The sequence below is a fragment of the Perognathus longimembris genome, chromosome 2, assembly GCF_023159225.1.
Source record: "Perognathus longimembris pacificus isolate PPM17 chromosome 2, ASM2315922v1, whole genome shotgun sequence".
In the NCBI taxonomy this organism is placed as follows: Eukaryota; Metazoa; Chordata; class Mammalia; order Rodentia; family Heteromyidae; genus Perognathus; species Perognathus longimembris.
In genome coordinates, this window is record NC_063162.1 from 89400098 (window position 1) to 89422879 (window position 22782).

Consider the following 22782-nt stretch of genomic DNA (forward strand, 5'->3'; position numbering starts at 1 on the left):
TCCCTTTTGTAGGTAACAGTTGCTTGACTTTCCTGATAATCAAGTTGCAATTCAAAAAGAACAGATTAGGGGCTGGGGATATAGCCTAGTGGCAAGAGTGCCTGCCTCGGTATACCCGAGGCCCTAGGTTCGATTCCCCAGCACCACATATACAGAAAACGGCCAGAAGCGGCGCTGTGGCTCAAGTGGCAGAGTGCTAGCCTTGAGCGGGAAGAAGCCAGGGTTGGTGCTTAGGCCCTGAGTCCAAGGCCCAGGACTGGCCGAAAAAAAAAAAAAAATCACAACAAAAAGAACAGATTAATTTAGATTAGTCTTGATACTCTCTATAAAGATAGAAACTTATTTTTACATATTTTAAATACTAAACATTTTTAAATAGTTTAAAAAGATACTTAGTTTATATTAGTCATGAGACATTTAATTATGAATGATATAAATGAAGAAGTAAAATAATCTGTATTTTAAGAATTGATGCTACTATTAGCCAAGTACTGGTGGCTTGTACCTGTAATCCTAACTATTTTGGAGGCTGAGATATGAGGATGATGGTTAAAAGGCAGACAGGGCAGAAAAATCTATGCAACTCTTTTCTCCAATTAACCAGCAAAAAGTTGCAAGTGGAGGTATAATGTAAGTGGTAGAGTGCTAGAGTGCCAGCCTTGAAGAACAAAGCCAAACAGAAGTGTGATGCCCTGAGTTAAAAAAAAAACAGGACAATAAGAGAAAGATTTGATGCTATTTAATATGTTGAGATGTATTATAACTATAGATATACACAACATATGGGTAAAACATCATTTAAAATTATACTGATATGTACTATATAACTTAGAACATTTTGAATTAAATAAAATGATTTATTTAATTATCAGTAGGCTGTGATACAGCACAGACACTTCTCCAGAATACATAATTGAGTTTGTATTCCTTCAGTCACGAAAACCATATTTGCAGACTAATACAAAGAAGGAGTAGAATACAATTCTTCAAAAGAAGAGATCCATTTTAGAACTGTTAAGCACACCAATTCTGTCTTTTGTGAAGGAAAAACTTTGCACTTAATTAAAATTTTATCTATCCAACTCTGTCTAGAATCATATGTTTGAAGTAGCTGATTAAATTATGTTTTTTTTTCTCCCGAGTGATTGTGTGAATATTGTTTTGTTAACAAAACCTAGGCAAGGAAATTTCAAGTAGCCAGCCAGGATCACTGGCCAGCATTCCCTAACAACAGCCTCTAAAATCAGCTCAAGAGGCAGTTGATGCACGGCTAGGATTAAACTCCTATATTGTCCTAGATTCCACCTGATTTCCTTGAGCAGGATGACTGTTGTGTTTGTTGCTGGTTGTGCTGTGGGGGAAGCAAGGTTTTACACATTGCTAAGCATGAGCTTTACCACTGAGCTCCAGTTTCCAAGCTTGTCTTAGTCTTTATCTTTACAAAGTAGACACTAAACTATTTCAGCTGCTCTTTGTATTTTCCTGCAGACCATCTACAGAAATGTACTGGATGATGTCTATGAATATCCCATACTGGAAAAAGAATTGAAAGAATTTCAGAAGATACTGGGAATGCATCGCCGGCAGTAAGTACCTGAATTTTCTTATAGCAGTTAGTAAATGAGTACAGCAGCAAACAGGAAGGTTTAGGGTATCTCACCTATAACATTCATTTTGAATGCTTTAACTCTGGGATTCCTCTTGATCCCTTGGTTTTTCTATTAGTGATTTGTGTACCTCCTCCCCCACCCAAATCAAACAAGCTCATTAACTATTTCTTTTACCATTCTGTGAGCCTAAGCATCTGCTGGCCTATAAATAATTACAAAATAAATTGTTAATTCATTTTTAATCTATACTTTTAGTTGGTAATTTTGAGTTTCATAGCAATCTCTAGGGAATGGGGGGGGGGGGTAAAAGAAAACATTTATAAATAGGCCCCACTGACTCACAGAGCACTTCAAATGCTCAATTTTATGAGCTCCCTAAGGTTTTCTTATCAATTCAGAAAGATTGAAAAAAGCCATTTACTCAATAACTTTTGTCATGTCCAACTGTCCCACTAATCTCTTGTTAATCTTCAGATTGGCAACACTAGACTTTGCTGTCTCTTACCACTAACCAAATACCCAATTAACTGCCCACTTAATCTCTTCAGATTGGCAACACCAGACTTGCAGTATTTTACCACTGACTCTTCTTATTTATTTTGGTAAATGAGAGTATCAAGTCATTACTTATTTTTATATTCAGAATTCAAAGAGTTCATCCTGAGGAATAAGTTCTCTGATTTACAATGTGATGGTTTATGCTTAGTAGAAATGAGGTATGTATATTGTTAAGTTAGGAAAACATTTGTCAGCCATCATATGTATACTTTTCATAGAAAAGCCAGGCCTTTCAGACTCCTGACTTGAGATTTTAAGCCTTATTTAATTTTTAGGGAGTCATCATTGCAAATAAAAAGATTTTTATAAAGTAATCTTAGGGAACAAACAAACCATATGTAAGCTTTTGTTCTGAATCATTAGAATTGCACATTTAGAAGTTGGTGACTTATACCTGTAATCCTAGCTCTTCAGGAGTCTGAGATCTGATCTTTACAGTTCAAATCCAGCCTTCACAGGAAAGTCCATGAGACTCTTCATTTAACCACCAAAAAGCTAGAAATAGAAATCTAGAAATAGACAAAGGATTGTTGACGTTACATTTAAAGTTCTAGTGAATTTCCTTTGGTGTATGCTACGTGGTTACTGTATATGATTTTGGTATACTGGGTATTGTATATTTGCCTACCTGATATAGGGAAGAGAAAGAAAAACGAGGGTGTAAAATATCATAAGAAATGTACTCACTGCCTTATTATGTGACTGTACTCCTTTTGCCCAACACCTTGTTAACAAAATTTAGTTAATAAAAAAATACATAACAACAACAAAAAAGAAATAGACAAAGGAAAAAAAGACAAGTGACTACAAAAGCAATACTTACAAAACCATTTGGTGTAAACCAACAACTCATGGGGGGGAGAGAGGAAGGGGGAGGGAATAAGTAATTATTCAAAAGAAGAAGAAGAAGAAGAACTGTGGCTCAAGTGGCAGAGTGCTAGCCTTGAGTACAAAAGCTCAAGGACAATGATTAGGCCCTGAACTCACCAGGATGGGCACACAAAAAAAGTTTAAACCTCAGCTGCAGGTTAGAACAATGTCTTAGAAAATTGCAGTGGTGTTTTAAAAATTATAATCTACATTATTCTAAATTTCTGTAGTCTAAAATTAATATGGAAAAATATAAACTAGTAAATGAAGCAAGAAGAGAACAACAGTTAAAGTTAGAACAAAATAATCTCTCATATGGAAGTTACTCTCATCTGTAAGATACACCTATTATAGCACAGTGGCTTCATGCCTTTAGTCCTAGCTGCTTGATCGGATGAGAGTGGGAGGAAGGGAGTTGGAAGCCATCTTGGGCAAAAAATTCACAAAACACTTCTTAACAGAAAAAGCTAGGGATGGTGGTGCACACCTGCCAACCCAGCTGCAGTGGAAAGCATACATAAGAGGGCTGTGGTTCAGGATAGCCTGGAAACAAAGCAAGACTCTCAAAAATCTGAATAGAAAAGTCTAGAGGTGTGGCTCAAGATTGAACAGAATGTCCAAGTGAAGTCCAGTTCAAACTCAGATAGTACAACCAATAAGTAAATGGGTACTCCAATGGTATTTAAGAATTCAATTCAAAACTTCTTAGAATGGAAAATAACATATTAATATAAGGAAATTATATTAAAATGTGTTGGGGCTAGAGGTATAGCTCAGTCTAGCATTCTGAAGGCTCTGAATTCAATCCCTAGTACTACATTAAAAGGAAGCAAAATAGGGACCTAAGTGTTTCTTCTTTGACATAAAAGAATAAAGTACCTTTAGATGATAGAAAAAGATTTTGAGTCCCAAATGATGTGATTGTCACATTTTTCTTTCCTTTCTGAGAATAAGATTGGTACCTGTACTTTATGATAACTTAATGATGAATGCAAAACACCCCAGGGCAGGTTTCTTGTGAGTGGAGAGGTGGCTTTTAGAAGCCATTCGGCAGTGAGAATGCTCCTCAGAGAAACATTCTTAAGAGGTTGCTGAGATACTTAGCGATTTAAATGATTTCACCTGATCTAAATGATTTCACCTGACGTCTTAACGCTCTATGAGAAAATGTTTCTCTGTACTAAATATTGCTACTGATGAAAAAGAAAGTCACCAAACTTCCTTCTGTGAACTCCCCTTCTAAATATATTTTTCTTCCTCAAGCCTTGGTTTCCCTTTCTATTAGTGAGTAGAAAGCACAACATACCTGTGCAACAGGTTGCTTCTTTTCTTCCTGGTTCAGAAAATTCAGAGCCCAATATCAAGTATGTTCTAAATAGTAAACTGATGAATATTGTGTTTTAAAATGAATACTATAAAGCTGAACCATGTCATGTCTGAGGAGGATGGGACTAAGGGGAGGAGGGAAAACAATGGAGAGAGGAAGGGTGGGCAAATAAAGTCCCAGTACTCAGTGTACATACATAAAACAGACCTGGGAAACTTGAGGGGATGGGTGGGGTTGGGATACACTGAGGGGGCTGGTGGAAGGAGCAACATTGACCAAGATGCATTGTACTCAAACTGGCATATTGAAATCCCTTTTTAAACTTCATTTCCTTTTTAACTTTTGTTGAAGATAGTGAACTCAAGGTCTGTGTGCATGCTAGGTGAGCACTGTACCACTTAAGCCATGCTTCAAGCCCTATTCAATGATTCTTTTCTTAATTTAATAAAAATAAAAGTGCTCTTGGAAGTGTAGGTGTGCCTCTAATAGTAGAGCACCAGCCTTGAGCTTAAAAGCCAAGTGTTTGAGGCCCTGAGTTTAAACCCAAGTTCCAGCCCTCTCCCCAAAGTAATACAAAATAAAATAATTTTTAGAAGTATTCTTGGTGGAATGCAGGTGGCTCATGCCTATAATCTTAGCTACTCAGGAGAATGAGATCTGAGGGCTGTGATTTGAAGCCAGCTAAAGCAGGAAAGTCCATGAGCCTCTTATCTCCAATTAATTGCCAAAGAGCCTGAAGTAGGGCTGTGGCTCAAGTGGTAGACCACTAGCCTTGAGTAAGAAAGCTCAGGGATAGCATCCAGGTTCTGAGTTCAAGACCCCAATACCAGCACTAAAAAAAAAGTATTTTTATACCTCTGCCCCAAACTTTAGTGAGGTATATTTCTTGAATGAAATCTTATTAAAGTTGCAGATTTTATTTTTCAAAAATGAATATTGTGTTTCTCTTTTTTAAAGAGTGCCTGAAGATTAGTCTTAGATGACAATGACTACACTATTCTAAGTGTGGGACAATAACTGATTTCATGTCTTTTCCTTTCAGCACAGTGGATGAGTATTCACCACAGAGGAAGGTAGGCAGACCCTTCTGTATTTCAGAAATGGAGTGATTCACCATGAGGATTTTGTCTTGCCTGACTGCATTTTTGCATATTTTCATTGATTACTATGTAACACAGGGCAGAAGGAAGCAGGGAAGTCCATGGCAGCCACTTATCTGTACTGTTCTACTGTGCTGGGGTTTCCCAATGCTGCTACAAATCAGATTTTACATATGCCCTTGACTCTATGACAGTAGCATATTTTGTGATATATTTTGAGTCTCAAATGTCCTACCCAGACTCCTAACAATTTGAATTTTAAAATGTTCATGCCCCTGGAAAAAAACAAACCACATAATGAATCTTGACCCCAAGAAGGAAGTCTTATAAGGAGAAATGAAAGAGCAAGCATGATGATGTGGTCCCTTTAACTTCCTGAGGGGAATTGCAGGAATGACCATCAGTGACTGGTTTTGTAGAAGGCCAGTCATCATAAAGAATAATGTACCTAGTCATAGTCTTATATAGCAATAGTATGAAAAAATGTAAAATGCAGAAGCTCAAATTGTTGTAACTGGAATTTGGATGATAATGTTGGGAAGGGGAAATGGGCTTTTTTTAGAAGAATCTGTGGATATTTGTTATAGCCAGAGTTGGACAATGTGTGGTGATTCTGTAGCAAGTTGCAGGGAACAATTCCAGGGGCTTTTTGGCCAAGGCCCGTGTATACTATTGCGCACAATTTCCACCTCCACATTCATTAACTGCAGCAACTACCATTTTATTTCTTTAAGATTAGATGAGTGGATTTCTTATTAAAAGAAAAAATTGGCTAGCTCTTTTGGAACTTGTTGTAAATGGCTGTGGTTTTCCAAAGGGCAGAAATACATTCATGCATTGTTCTCTTTCTCCCTTCTCACAGAATAAAGCCCTTTTCCACCAATTCAGTCTTAAGGAGAACTGGCTCCAACATAGAGGAACTGTGGCTGAAACAGAGGAAAGTGAGTATGATTTTAAGCCAGGATTGGAACAGGTCACCATCACTCTCCTACTGAGCCTATCCACCCATATCTAGCTGTCATTTCTACCCATCATCCCCTTCTGACAAGCATGTTAGCATCAAATAGAATGATGTTCCTTTCTTTGCTTTGACTGTTTTCTCAGATCATATAATCCTAACCCAAGGACCAAGCATATTTTTAATGTGGGATGCAAGGAAAGCAGAGTACACAGAGCCTCCTTTGTACCTGTATAGAGGTGCAAAATACATTGGAAGCTCAGCCTTCCCTCAGCCCCTCTCCCTGCCTGTCATCCATTGCCCCTGACTAAAAAAATCACCAAAATCAAGATGCAGGCTGAATCCTAGAGACTGAGAGAGAATCAGGAAAGGGAGGGAGGTAGTACAGTACAAATTCCTCTAAGGCACAGGTGTCACACACACTATGCCCCCCCCCCCCCCGTTAGCTAGTGGGTAACAAACCTGACCTTCTTGCAGAAGGTCATTCATTTAGTCAAGGGAAGGCTTTAAAAAAATACCCTGAAGATGCTCTATGCTCTTCTGTTTCATTCAGGAAGCTAAAGGGGCACAATGGTCTCCTCTTGTGTGGATAAAGATTGAGTAGAATGCTAAGCCAGGAAACTAATCATTTATGCTGAAATGACTATGAGATATTCTTTTACCTCACCTTTCTCTATGTGCACAAATTCAAAGTGTAGATAGTTGATATTTGCTCAGCTTTTCTGAACAGTAAAAAAAGAAAAGAAACACCAAAATGTCACAAGCTCTCGCCTCTTCTACTCTGTGGTGTTTGTATGTAATGCCACTGACACATGGGTTTTGTATCATATTACATGTCATCTATCCCAAATGAAAAAGCTAATGAAATTACCTTCCCTCCTAGTTCGTTAATTTGCTGACCTCCCTTGTCCATTTGTCTTATAATTTAATTGTGCAGTTTTCCATGCTGAGCTTCAAAGACACTGAATATTTCAAGGCTCCAGTCTCTTCGTTCATCAGTTTATTAAGCAAGCTATAAACTGACTCTATTAGTGATTTAAAACCCAGATCTTTGCAGTGCTCAAAAATTCCATTTTTCTGTGCAAAGAGGAAAGCATTTTTCCCTCTTACAAGTCTACTGTCAAAATATGAAACAATTATTTGTTTAAAGCTATTGTTTTTGTGATGCACCCAACCAAACCAAAGTCTGTCAAGTGCTTCCTGTTAGTGTTTACTCTGAGACTAGATTCCTGTCAACTCCTGCTTGAGCTTTGGCTTCATTTGTATTTTTGTGAAAACATTCCTGGGTTTATTTTTGTGGTGCCATTTAAATGGCATATAAAATTCCTCTATGAGCTCCACTTTTTTTTCCCTCATAGAAAGTAAGATGTCTGAATATACTATTGTCCTTTTGTTTAAGGAAGACAGAAGCCAGTGTTTTATGCACCTAGAATAACTAATGTAAGAAGCAGTGTGTTGATGATGTCCATTGCTCTTAACACTGTTTCTGCTATGCAAAGCATAAAGGATAATTTCCAGGACTCATTCACCCTGATAGTGATAATGTGCTAGTAATAATTAGTAACACCTTTAAGACAATAAAAAGGAAAGTAAAAAGACTAGAAATGTAACATCCATTTGGAAACTGAACTTATCATCTCTTTGATATGGAGTGGGGGTAAAGGGATGGGAGGAATCATTCTTAAAAGACTGAGAAAGCTGAATACAAAATCCAGAGCAGAGGACAGATTTTTAGATAAGCTTATGGGAATTCTTATAGCAAATATGCTCTTCATGATTGGACCATTGAGACCATCCGGAAATGGAGTATAAAATAAAAATTTATGAGTGAAGCATTTTAATATGCTGCTTTGGGAGATCTTGACAACTCAGAGAAGGGATTCAGAATATAGCACACACTGGCATGATGTTGGGGCCCCTTGCTGTGTGGAAAGCCGAACTGTTTTGTGATTCCTATGTCTACTGTGTTTACAAGAACACTCTTGTAGGCCTACACATATCTTCAGACCCTCATGTGCATTGTAGGTGTTTACATGGAGCTGCATATACTTTCTACTGAAGAAAACAGCAAGCTGGGGTACCTTGATTTGGAAACATTTGACAGTTCTGTTTACAAACCCTTCTTGTGACTTCTTTTGCAGTTTTTTGTCATGTGTATATAACGGAGCACTCCTATGTCAGTGTGAAAGCAAAAGTTTCCAGTACAGCCCGAGAGATCCTGAAAGTCGTGGCAGAAAAGATTCAGCATGCAGAAGAGGATCTGGCTCTGGTGGCCATCCTGCTCTCTGGGGGTAAATTATTTTCTATCCTTGGTTGTTAATCTCTCACTGGATCTCCTCCAACAGGAGAGAGCAAACCTGCCGCTCCTCCCTTCAGGGCCCACTGCTAGATGACCAGAGTAACAATAAGAACTGGCCTGCCAGAGGTGTTTCCATGACAACAGTAGGGTACCTTTGAATACCGAATTTCCTACCCAAGAAATGAATAAATAGACTCACCAGTGTTTTGAAATGCACTATAAAGCTTTACTTATTTTTGTACTTTAGATAAGCCTTCTATTTTCATATTTAAATTAATTTGAGAAATTGGTAAAGGATTAAATTACTATAGGAAAAAAGAGAAAGATGGCTTTGAACTAGTCATATTGCTAGTTGACAATTTAGTTATTAGTGTCTCTTTTGGAAGAAAGAAAACTACAAAAAGCCAAAGCTCACAAGGCAGTGTTCCCTCAGCTGGACACGGGGAGTGAGGCCTGGTGACTGTCTGGCCCTCAGCTAGACCTTATTCATCCTTCCAGAAAGGTTTATTGTCTGTTTTGAATAAGATCACACAAATTACAAGCTGACACTATTGATCTGTGCAGCCTAAAGAGACATTTCCCTTTTCACTGTGGCCTGTCAGATCTCTAAGTCACTGGCCTCCTTTTGGGCCTACAATCTTTATTTAATATCTCATTAACCCTGAGAAAAACACAAAGGAAGTGACTGAGCATCAGTAGTTGAAAAATGGGAACACTATGTGAACTAATCAACCAGAGATAGCTCGGGGGTTGGGTGGAATGGGAGGGGGCAGAGAGATGGCCTTCCTATTTGTCCTTTATTACCATTTTATAGGGAAAGATGGTCCCCAGAATATCTCTGATGTTAAAGTATTATTAAAGAGAACATTACTCCTGCCTGCTTCGTGGCCCACAGGCTGATGGAACAGTCCTACAGCCAGTCAAGTATATATGCAGACAGAAACTTTCCCCTTAGGCCTAATGAAGGGAGTCTCTCTACTCTCATAACTCTCATTGTACATCATCTTTCTGGGCACTGGTAGCTCACACCTGTAATCCTAGCTACTTAGGAGGCTGAGATCTAAGGATCACTGTTTGAAAGCCAGCCCAGGCAGAAAAGTCCGTGAGACTCATCTTTAATTAACCACCAAAAAACCAGCAGTAGAGGTGTGGCTCAAATGTTAGATCTCCAGCTTTTAGCCGCAAAAGCCAAGCATGACCTAAGGCTGGGAGCATCACCCTATGGTAGAGCACATGGATAGAACGTGTAAGACTTTGAGTTCAATCTCTAATGACCCCAAACTTAACTAGAGAAAAAAATGAGCAAGAATATGAAAAGCATGTGAACCCCATGGATTTTAATCAGAGAGCAGTTCAATTTTTAGTCCTATATTTCAGATATATATAGCATATTCAATTGTTTAGTAGCCAGAAACCTTAATGATTTTAATGAAGATTAATCTTCACCAAAAACTAGCATTTGCTTCTCAAGATAGTACCACTACAGAGAGTGGGTCCTTACTCAGACTGAAAGTGCTGGAAGAGGAAGGGACTCAGGTGAGCTTTGTACAACTATGACGTATATCCCTCCAAAGCTGTCTGTAGCCAGCCGGGATCATGTGAGAACCTGGCAACCAACAAGTTCTTGTTCTCCATCCCATATCTATCTGGTGGCTGTGAAGTAGCATTTTCATGTTCTGTTAGACTCATCCATTACAAGCTTTTTTCTTTCTTCCAAACAATAATATTCTACTTAAGAAAAAAAAAGAGCTAATGATATATTCCTTTACCTAGTTACATAATTATTTCAGTTTCACTGCTTTTTCAGAAAAAAATGACAATGAGGTCTGGTTTTTTTCTCTTTGTCATAAAATGGTTAAGATGTTGGAAGCTTTGTGGGTTTTTCTGTAAGAAGTATTGTTATTCTAGTTTTAATTAGTTTCTAGCCATTTTGTATATAACGATATATATCATAATAATAGTCTGCTCATTTACTCAAAGATTGAAATTCACTCTTAATTTTTTAGAGTATGTTAACAAGCCTGAAAGGACCTTAGAACCCAGCTATTATGAAACATTGCCCATTTCAGTTCTATTGATCTTTATAATACTGAGCTATTAGGAGCATACTAAGTATTTGTCATAGTCCATATTAAGCAGATATGTTCAAAACAGAGTTTGGCATTTCAACTGATTAAGTTATCTTAATACCTAGCACTTCCTAATCATGCTGCATAACCAATAATCTTAGGAAAAGTTGCCTGCATCACAGTAAAATAAACTTTACTATTTGTCTAGGCCATTCTTGTGTGCATTTTGGGGTTTGGAAGACAATATAGTTGTTCTACAGAGAAAGCTCTTGTGTTCGGAGAGGACTCCTCTTGTAAAAAAGAAAAAATAAAACAAAGGATGGCAACAATTTTAGTAAAATGGGAAATAATAGAGGAGTATAAGGAAAACACCAACCTTTACTCATAGTCAAGAAATACAAAATAAGCCTGGCATCGGTGGTTAATACCTATAATCATAGCTACTTTGAAGCTGAGATCTGAAAACCATGTTTGAAAACTCAGTCAGGAAAGTCTATGAGATTCTGACCTCCAATTAACTACCAAAAAGGTGGAATTGGACCTGTGGTTCAAGTGGTGTGCTAGCTTTGAGCAAAAAAAAAAAAGCTCAGGGACAGTGATCATTAGGACCTGATTTCATACTCCAGGATCAGAGAAAGAGACACAAAGAGATAGAGACACAGAGAGAGAAAGAGGAGGGAAGGAAAGGAAGAAAAAAGAAAGAGGGAAGGAGGGATGAACTGAGAGCCATTCCATTCATTTTATCAAAAATAGCAACCTTATCAAATGTAATAATTTGTATTGGTCAAGTGTACTACCTTTGCATCCATATTTAGGAACAATATATTGATTTATCTTTTTATAAAGAATTGAAAAGTAATTTGGCAGCTTGTGTCAAAAACGTAAAGCTATTCACTGCCTTTGACTGGGTAATTTCATACTAAGAATCTATTTGAAGAAAATTGTCTGTAAGCAGACAAGGATTTATGCACAGGGATGTTGACGTCAGCAAAATATATTATTACTGCTGTGATAATAGAACCCATTTATCAAGCACCTGTTAACATGTTAGCCCCTGTGCCAGTACTTAACATATATCATACCATTTAATTTATATTGCCAAAAAAGAAAACCATTAAATGGTCAACAAGATAACAACAATTAAATGATAATATAATGGGCTGTTACATAATAATTAAACATGACATGGATAAGTAACTGCAATAAGTGAGTAAATGCTCTTAGTGAAACTGTATATGGAATAAGTACAAATGTATCACTGTGTGAATAATTGTGAATATGTATATTAAATAATAATTATAAATCTGTATATGTTTTTCTGGAGAGAGAGAATCATGAGTAAAATTTCTCTTCTTTCTCTAACTGTCCTGTTTTCTCAAGAATGACTAAACATTACAGTAAAGAAGCAGGAAGGTGCCACTCTGGGTGCTGAACAGTGACATCTCTCATTGTAAAAGATGCAGAATGGGTTTCATTGTAAAAGATGCAGAGTTTGTTTGTTTTAACTCTTAGTTTCTGTATTTTTAAATATTCTTCTTGGGCAACTTTCACTCTTTACATAGACTGCCTAGGCGTACTTGCATTTCTAATTACTTTTTGCCTTTTGCAATTTTTTTAATAAAGAAAAGCATGTGCTTCAGCCAAATGACTTGGCTGTCACCAAATCTTTGGAGGCGTCTAGTCGGATCTGTGTCTACCGGAAGGACCTGGCTGATACATTGGTAAGGATCTTTAGCCCCAGATGTCAGGTTCATTGTATCTTTTCTTTTCTTTTTTTTTTTTTTTTTACTTTATAAAGAAAAGAAGTCTATTTTCAGCTCACAGTTCTGGAGGTACAAAGTCTAAGGGCCACATCTGTTCATGGATCTTCTTGTTGGTAGTGTCTCAAGGCAGCATGTAGTATGACATAGCATGAGACAAGGAGTATGAGTCTATATAGCACTTGCTTTATAATGGGAAAAAAGGAAAGAAAACTATTTTCTCTCCTAACCTGTGGCACCCTTGCCAGATATCACTGATTTTCACATTAAAATGAGGCCCAGCCTGAGAATTCTAAACCCTTCCTTAGTGTAACCTTGCTTTCCGCCATCCCTTGAAATAAGGGATTTGAGTCAAGTGACTTCCTCTTTCATGGACTTTTAATTCCAGTGCAGTATAGATATTAGGTTGAGAAACACATGCTGGATTTGCTGTCCTTCAATTCAGTGAATTTGATGATGTACTCTAATGTTCCATTTCCTTGAAGAAAGAGTAGATTACCAGGCTTCTCTGTGTAAAATGGAGTTCTTAACCATGAGATAGCAGATGCCACTAAAGAACAGGCATTTGAGGAAATGTGGAGCCCACCCTTGAAATTTTTTTTATTTTGAATTTTAAGAACATTTATGGATATATGGAACTTTTTTGCTGCTTTGTACCTAAATAACCCTCAGTCTTATGATTGCTTTCTGAAAGGTAGGATCCGTCTAGCTCCATCATCTACAGAAAGAGTGCTGCTCACTGTGATTGGAACATCTAGAGTCAGGCTTCTCTTCTCCTCTCATATAGTCATCAGTGAAGTAGGTCTTTCTTGCTGGTCCCTTTGGTATTTCTAATTGAAGAATCCTTTTGGTGACCCTGGGCTAACCAAAATTGCTTTAATAAAAACATTTTCTTTGAAATGATCTTTAGTATATCGTAATAATTTTAATTACTAATGTTTATACTTATTACCAGACATGAATGTGTTGAGTGATTTATATATACTGTCTCATTTAATACTCCTATCCCTCCTGTGAGGTTCAGAAAGGCTGAGTAAATTAGCTCAAGCTTCCAACAGCCAAGTGTGGTAGGATTTTAAATCCCACTATGTTTGACTCAGAAGCTCCTACACATCCTTTTCATTTGTAGATACTGAGGCAGGAGAGGAAATCATTTGCTTGAGCCTTTCCTATGCTATCAATCAGGTCTTGTGTAATACATTGGTATAACAGGACAGACTAGGCATTTTTAAGTAAACAGTGAGGTTGATTTTACCCCTCCCATGCAGGGAAACTAATGATCATAACTACTGTGGGGTTTCTTGTAGTGGAGACCCTCTACTGTGTCTCTACCTCTTGCCTTGGTCACACAAGCTTCTTGTGAAGTTTTCTGGGGCTCGTCTCTACCCCTGACCAGGGCCAGCCTCCAAGTCTAAGGTAGGTCTTGGTGGTGTCTGATAAAACAGGCAGGGCAATGAAGGATACTCTAAGAGGAGCTCTACTCCATCTTTTTCTCAAATGTTTTCCCCACCAACTTGAGATACCATCTCACATATCCTGGAAGCAAATGTAGGTATTTCGTTTTCCATATTTCCTTTAAAGTGGAACATTGAATAACATTAGAAATCACTAGTACTAGTTAGTGAGTTTTCCTAGACTTGGAGCCATCCAAAGAAATACAAAGTGTTTCTGGCCCAAGGTAGTACACAGAGAGCAGAACCAGGACTAGGGGCACATTAATGGAAATGGAAGAAGAACAAAAAGACATATAAACTTGTCCTTCCAGCAGGGACTATTGTAACTTTCTACCTCATGTTAAGGTCTCCTTTTGAGTCTGTGTTGTAATGTGTCTGGTCCCATCCTAGCCCATTCATCCCTAAGACGCCCTAGCTTCCCCTCGTAGCACCTGAGCTCCTTCATTCAGTCAGTGCAGTCTGTGCTTCACTCTCCTCTAGGGATACAAAGGCAATTTGTACCTTGACCTTCCATGAAAGAGTTCTGTGAGACAGCTCTGTGGAGGATCTTGCATCATTCATTGTTGTTATTGCTTTTTAATGAGGAAAGTTTTCTTAATTGTAGAGCTTCTAAACATGCAAATCATTTGTTTTTTCAGACTAGAGGGAAGGATTAACATTTGGCATCTGAAATGTGCCCTTTATCCTTCAATGCCATTTATTTCTGCAAATCCCTACCCTTTTGGTTTCCAAGTCATTAAATGTTCAACCCTTCAAATAAGAGAATTTATGCTTTAATTGAAAAACATCAACCATTTTGGGAAAGCGCAAAATTATTTTTAATAACTTTAACAGTGATGGTAGATTTAAGGTTATATTGGCCTCTGATGATTTCATGCCAGATTTGTAAGAAAGTCCAGTCTCCAGCCTTATAGTGAGTAGGTCCTATTTATGTAGGGAAAATAGTTAATACATAAAATAATCAGCTACCATGGGACAGGAACGAGATAGCTTTTATGTTTTTTATTTCATGTTAGAATTTTTTTCTCTTTTCACAGCATTTTAATAACATTTGTAAATGTGTGTCTGGGATGAGACTTGTTAAACCTATTTCCTGTAAAAGCCATGTCTGCCTTTATTGAAGTGCACTATGACATTTCTTTTGTTTGTTTTTATACTAACCCTGCTGGCACATTAATTCTTACCAGAAGCCAAAGTGATTCCAGGGCTTTCATTTTCATTATGCTGTCTGCCAGGGTAGTGTTTTATAATCAGGTTTGTGAGTGAGGTGCTTGGGGGAGGGGAGAGGCTACCTCAGGGGCATGTCTGACCACATTCTCCTGCTTCCAAGACCTTTTCCTACATTGCCTAACTTGCCGAAGGTGAACAGAATAGGGAAAATATTAAGTACACTCAGGAAAGATTACCTTCCTAATCTAGGCTTCTAGTACCTTCCTACAGGCAGCCAATTCACTGTAAAGCATTTGGGAATTACTGAAGATCTTTTTGCTTCTGTCTGCCGGTTTAGAACCCATTTGCAGAAAATGAGGAATCACAGCAAAGGTCGATGAGGATTTTGGGAATGAACACTTGGGATCTTGCTCTGGAATTAATGAATTTTGATTGGAGTCTGTTCAATTCAATTCATGAGGTAAGTAGGGAGTGAAAGCATAAAAGTACTAAGGCTGCTTCAACTATGAATTCTTCCTAATGATACTTGTATGGTGATTTAGTTATTCAAAGATGCCATGACCTAAGACAGATGGGGACTTGAGATATATTGAAGGTCATCCCAGAGAAATAAAATATGTAACTGTGCTTTATTTACTCCTAGAACAATTCTGTGCTGGAGGACTTACATGTATATATTCATTTGTATGGGTGTATAACTTATAGAAATATGATTTTATGTATGTAGGTATATTATGTATATATATATATAATGCTGTAATGAGGCCGAAGACAAATTTTGATCTTAATAATTCTACTTCTTTCCATGAAGTGTATAATAGTTATATAAGAAACATTTATGTTCATGGAGATATATATATATATATATATATATATCCATATATCTCCTTCCTTTTAAAAACATTCCATAGATTTTAGACTATGCTGTATGACTCCACTCATAAATTTTGGGTACATTTAATTTTTCTATGTCCATTTCTCCCTTGAGAAGGGATTATAGCATTTATAAATGATAGATTAGGAGGAAAATGCTACTCACAATTAATGAGTAAATTTGGCAGTAGAAAGGCTCATGGGAACCAGAAGATGAAAAATGTTACAGCCTTGTGTAACCATATGCTGCATTTGTTTGCTATATAGTGGAATTTGCTCTAAAATGGCCTTTCCTTCGGAGAGGGAACATTATGTCCGATTTGGAGACCTTCAAATTTCATTTTCTTTGGAAAGTTTTTCATATTTTTCCTCATTTAAAAACTTCAACATTATGATCTGAATTTGAGCAAACAGGGAACTCATTCAGGCTAATGACTAGTATCTTTGGAACTATTAGCTGAGTGCAATGAGTTGCTGCTTATGCAGTGGAGAATTCTGTAACATTGAGAATTCCATAAAATCTGGGTGGATTATCTCTATAAAAATACACTCAAAAATCAGATCTAAAAAAATGAATCTCATCTGTTGCTTTATGCATGACCATTCTATATATTTGTCACTGGTCCCACTTGTGTTTATAAATTATTGGTCCCCACTCTGCATCTTGATTTTCTTTCTGTTTATCTTTTTACTATATCTTTTGACATCAGTGGTTATCAACACACAGATACCCAAACCACCATCATCAGTACCATCTGGAAACTTGATAGACTCACCAATGTTCACAGCCAGGCAGGGTCTCCCATACATATAGTTGCAGTTATTTGGGAGGCTGAGGCAGGACCATCACTGAGTCTACATGTTCAAAACTAGCCTGAGCAACAGAGTGATGCCCTATCACAAAAGGGGGAAGGCAAGGAATTCTTGTTAGACTTTCATCCTACAAGGGTCCTGATGTACACTAAAATTTCATAACCATTAGATCTGATGTGCACCTTATTAAAGATGTTCAGCTTCAACAGTTTTTTATGTAGTTAGTTTGGGATGTGTGGGACCTCCTTCTGGCCCATGATTTAAACTTCAGATTTAAACTTTCATTTATATGAAAGTCTTAGATTTTTCATATAAATATGTATTTTTGCCATTCGGAAATTTTACTTTACATAAAGAATTCAAGTCAATATTATTGAATGAGGCATCTCTAAAACTAAAGATAAGTTTTTTCAAATTCAATTCATGACTATTTGGCCTGTTTTCTGTTAATATACTAATGATATGAGAACAGCTCTTAAAAATTGACTAAATTATGCACCGTCATGACTTTAACACTAAAAATAAACCCTTCCATGAATACATTTTTCAGCAAGAGCTGATCTACTTCACCTTCAGCAGACAAGGAAATGGGGAGCACACTGTGAACCTCAGCCTTTTGCTCCAGAGATGCAATGAAGTCCAGCTCTGGGTGGCCACGGAGATTCTGCTTTGCAGCCAGCTGGGCAAGCGAGTGCAGCTGGTGAAAAAATTCATCAAAATTGCAGCGCAGTAAGTATCTGTGGCACAGAGCACTGTTTATCTCATCTCCATGAGAAGAGAATACATTAGGGTTTTTTTTTTTATTCCTGTGATAGGAAGAGTTGTGATGTAGAAGTATAATATTGAGTTAAGTGACCAAATGGTTGAAAAGGTCTATTTTTGAATATTTATGTCTTTGCATTTGAAGTATTTATATCTGAAAGTAAATGTCAAAATACCAGACTGAAGCACTCTGCTGTGTGTATGCAGCTAACAAGCAGGCAGTATGCAGTCCTTCCTTGTGACTGGCTGAGTAAGCTAAGAAAATGGGAGAAGATGATGTATAGGAATAAGAATGGAAATTAGGGTGCTCCAGGATGCTTGATTCCCACAACATGAACTTGGACAGATTCATTCATTATGAGTCCCTCTACTAATCAGGGCCAGAATAACCCCTCAGCCTCCTCCCTGGAGACACCCATGCTTATCATCTGCCAAGCACAGATAGCCAACCTTTGTTATTTTTACCCACCTTTTATGCTGAATGCTCTCTTCTCACCCCATGTGTTCTGAAATAGGCTGTGGGACTTTTGAAGATGAAACTCTTGAATGAAAAGCTTTCTTACAAGTACCAATTATATAGCAAAATTAGGACCTTCTTCAGTATCATGATGAGATGTGTCTTTCTTCCAGATATCACCCCTAGCTGTCATATTCAGGGTCAAGTAACTTCTCTCTGTACACATGTGCTTACTACTTTTTCAATTTTTCTGTATTAAACTGGCCTTTTTGTGTAAGATTACTTCACAGGGCTTTGTTTACTTTCAAAGAACAGGAGCCCAATACAGAACATGGTAAACAGCATTGACTCAATAAATGTTGAAAGAATGAAATTTTAGTGACTTGATGGGAGCTTCTTTCAAAACATAGGATGGGTACCGTAAGACAAGACATAATAGAAACAAGTCTCACAGATCAGAATCTCCACCAGTTCCTTCTACCTTGCATGCCTTATGTTTCATTCCTCTCTTGTCTTCCTAAGTTCTTTGTATAATAGACAGTATTCAAGTCTAGTTATCCCTTGATGTTTCTGGGGAATTGATTTCAGAATCTTCATGGATATCAAAACCCATAGGTACCCAAGTCCCATATGTATTAGTGTAGTATTTGCAAATAACATATGCATATCTTCTTCTATGCCTTTTCTCTAGATTACCTGTACTACTGAATACAATGTCAGTGGTGTGAAAACAGTTGTATTACTGAATTATTTAAGGAGTCATAATAAGAAAAAAGCTTGTACATTTTAACATAGACACAGCCATCATGGTCTAACTGCATCAGTCTGAGACTCGTTGAATCTACAGGTGTGGGCCCTGTGGATATAGAGAGGTGACTGTACCTCTCAGAGTAATATTTCAGGAAAAACATATAGATCATTTCCTGTATGGGCAGATCTATGCAATGTGGAGTGGAGAAATCAGACTAAGTGTACTCAGTCTTGCCTTTGAGGAGCTTGCCTTCTGCTAGAGGCACTCCTATTGAGAATCCAGGTGTTGCTGTTGTGAAGAATGGAGCAAGAGAGGGTCTTCGTATGAGATTTGCATCTATCTTGGGCTTTAAGAGAAAGAAAGCTCACAAAACTAGGCTATGGGAAAGGGATAGGGAAATACTGGTGAGGGAAGGGATGTGTGTGTAGGGGTCTATATTGGGATTTGGACTTGAACTTGGCCTGGGTACAGTTTCTCTGCTTTCTTGGTCAAGGCTGGTGCTTGACCACTTGAACTACGCTTCCACTTCTGTCTTTTTGGTGATTAATTGGAGATAAGAGTCTCACAGACCTTTCTGCCTGGACTGCCTTTGGACTGTGATCCTCATATCTCAGACTCCCACCTTGCTGGGACTACAGATGTAAGCCACCAGCTCCCAGCAAGAGAAGGGTCATGGTAAGGTTCATGTGAATTATAGGTATGATTCGATGGGTAAGAATTTGGATGGGCATCTCTGAATAGAAGGCATTCTGAAGACAACCAGGCCTAGAGCAGGAAAGGCAGACTCAGTGGCTCTGGCAGGGTAGGCTAAGGAAGCTGTGAGAGACTGACCAGTACAGAAAGGATCAAAGCATATAAAATCTTGAGTCTCAGATGTGTTGAGAGGGGCAATTGACTGGAAAGTCTGGCAAGGAGTCTTTGATAGGATCATAGTTGGTTTTAGGAAGGCAAGAAGTAGCACAGAGATTTCCCTGTAGGCTAGGAAACTCTTGAAGGAAGCAGATGTTATGTTTGTTGAGACCAGAGATGGGGGACGCACCCATCTAGAGTCTTGTGTGACTAGGCAGAAAAGGCAACAAATGTGCCTAAAGCGTGGACAGCTTTTATGATGAATGTTTCCCCTCCTCTCTAGATCCTTTCCCCAATGTAGTCTGAAATAAGCTGTGAGATTCTTAAAGGTGAGACTCTTTTGAGTAAAAAGCTTTCTTACCCATGCCAGTTACTTAGAGAAATAGGAAATTAATTTTCTGAGGAGTAAAATGACACCACCCAGCTCCCTTCTTGGTAGAAGATTATCTCTGTCCCCAGAGAAATGAAATATATTCACATCTTCTCTATATAGCACCATGCTCTTGAATTATTTATGGTACTGGTCTCTATCCTAGCCCCTGGGATCGAATGCCAACAGAAACATAAAGCTAAATTCCCTATAATCACACTAGTAGGAATAACCAAGGGAAAACAGTAATTTCCACAATCATGAAGTGTTTTTCCTGCCTAAGGCATCCTATTTGCATATTCATGTCTCCCTCCTTACCACCCCCATCCCCCACCTCTGGATGGAGTGGGTTTTATTTCCTCACACAGGGACAAAAGAGTGGCTGCTGGACTAGACAATCTGTTATCACAGAATGAATGGTCCATGGTAACAGAATTCCAGAATAGAACAGTAGCTAATATTTGAACTGTATCAGTTTGTCTTTCTCAGAAATTGGGTCTCTGTTAATTTAATTCCTTCATTAAAAGCAGATTCAGATATTTTCTCTCCTCTATGTATGTGTATATATGTGTTCATTGAAAGGCTATACAGACCAGGAAAATTATGTTTGGGGAACTCAAAGATGAAAAGATTGGAGTTGTAACTAAATTATAGCTAAGTGATACTGAACAAAAAATGAATAATATTCTTTTTATCGTAAAAAATAATAAAGCATTTTACTCAGAAGTGTTGACCTTCAGCTTTAGCAAATGCTGTGTGTACACAGCTTGTCTTTGTATGAGGCAGTCAGATATGGGCAGAATACAAAAGTGCAGGAGACACATGCTGTAGCCTTGAGGAATCTGCTGTCTGGTAGGGTTGATTTTAGTGGGGCCTCCAACAGCTGGGAGAAATCATACCTCTGTCATCAGAATATCCATAAGGATGTTCTATGTTCATTTCTACTGACCAGAGCCCCAGCAGAGGAGCCTGGGATTTCCAAGTATCAAGTTAAGAGACACCAATTCATGTGGTTGTTATAATGAGATCGAAGGTATGGAACAAGGAAAATGAATGGCTGAAGGGAGGCAGAGTTAGTGCCAAAGCCTACAGCAGAAGTGATTTTTCAGAAACAAGCCAGCCTCTAAGCAAAAGTATCTTGTTTCAGTTTATCAATAGAACATACCAAGCAGGACTCATCCAGAAGAAATTTGGCAAGAAACAAGGTGAAGCACTCAAAGAGACTGAGGTCTAGGGCCTCCTGACTGGCAGAAGACTGCAGGCATAGCCAGGACCTGGCAGATCTCAGGGGAGAGGCCACACCAGTGGGGATACACAGTGAGATCTATAGAGGACGTGTATCTCCAGAGATCTTCCTTACTAGGACATCAGTGCCTTCCCAGTATATTTCTTCATGGGAAGAGAACTTCCTCCCTGTCCTGGAGCCCAGGTACAGCTGGGCAGTGTCTGGTCTTATAAGATAGGCTAACTTGCCAGAGCACAGCATTTGCTATCTTTCTAGTATTACTAAAGCCCTAACCATTTCCCTGCCTCCAAACCTCACATTCTATTCCTTTGTCACAGGAAGTGGTTGCAGTTATAGGATATACCACAAACCTTTAGCCAGGCAATGGTAGTATGCTTTTAATCCTAGCACTTGTTTGTAATCCCAGTGTAACAGGCTGAGGCAGGAAGAAAGTGAATTCAAGACTAGCCTAGATTATAGAGAGAGACCCTGCCTCAATAAAACAAAACAGAGGCTGGGCACTGGTACCTCATGCCTGTAATCCTAGCTACTCAGGAGACTTAAGATCTGAGGATCACAGTTGAAAGCCAGCCCAGGCAGGAAAGTTCATGAGAACATAATCTTCAATTAACCACCAGAAAACAGAAATGGCACCAAGTGGTAGAACCATAGCCCAGTGCCCAGGCCCAGAGGTCAAGCATCATGACTGAAAAAAAAAAAGAGCAAAACAAAAAACAGTTAAAAGTCTCATAGCTTTCACTCTCTGTGTAACAGCTGGAATTCTAACTTGAAAAAAATCACTTTCACTGTAAAATTATATATATATATATATATATATATATATATATAGTTACAGCATTTTACATAACAGGGAGAAATTGAAAATAATTTAAAGGTCAACGCTAGCAGAATATGTAACCAAAATATAGAATCTGGAGCCCAGTGCTAAAGGCTCACACCTATATAATCTTAGTTACTCAGGAGTCTGAGGTCTGATATTGAAGGTTCAAAAGCCAGCCTGGGCAGACATATCTGAGAGATTCTTATCTCTAATTAGCCAGCAAATACTGGAAGTAGAGGTATCGGTATCGTGTGTGTGTGTGTGTGTGTGTGTGTGTGTGTGTGTGTGTGTCTGTATGTCTACATATATCAATTCTGGTTGAAATAGGTAGCCACTGATGATTAATGAAGAGTCTATAGTGCACGATACAGGACGGATTTAAATGAAAAAGTAGGATTCAGAAAATTCTGTCTGAGACTTTGGTAGAGCTGTGTGGAAGAGCTGCCTGGGGAAGGCAACCTGATGCATACTAGATACCTGTCATATACCTGCTAATATATTCATAATTTTCATGTTTAAATATCAAAGTAAGAGCCAGGCACTGGTGGCTCACTCCTATAATCCTAGCTACTCAGGAGGCTAAGATCTGAGGACTGTGATTCAAAACCAGCCCAGGCAGAAAAGTCCATGGAACTCTTATTTCCAATTAGCCACTAGAAAACCAGA

At 38.2% G+C, this 22782-nt stretch overlaps 1 protein-coding gene across 3 annotated transcripts in view; it reads left to right on the forward strand.

The window, feature by feature from the left end:
• Rapgef5 (Rap guanine nucleotide exchange factor 5) overlaps positions 1–22782 on the forward strand; it is a 232458-nt gene that overhangs the window by 190396 nt on the left and 19280 nt on the right. For all 3 annotated transcript variants that reach the window (XM_048339709.1, XM_048339711.1, XM_048339710.1), the window contains exons 14-20: positions 1489–1586; positions 5408–5438; positions 6328–6406; positions 8565–8714; positions 12415–12512; positions 15513–15635; positions 17412–17590. In XM_048339709.1, coding sequence (XP_048195666.1) covers positions 1489–1586; positions 5408–5438; positions 6328–6406; positions 8565–8714; positions 12415–12512; positions 15513–15635; positions 17412–17590 — 758 coding nt within the window. The remainder of the gene's footprint in view (positions 1–1488; positions 1587–5407; positions 5439–6327; positions 6407–8564; positions 8715–12414; positions 12513–15512; positions 15636–17411; positions 17591–22782) is intronic.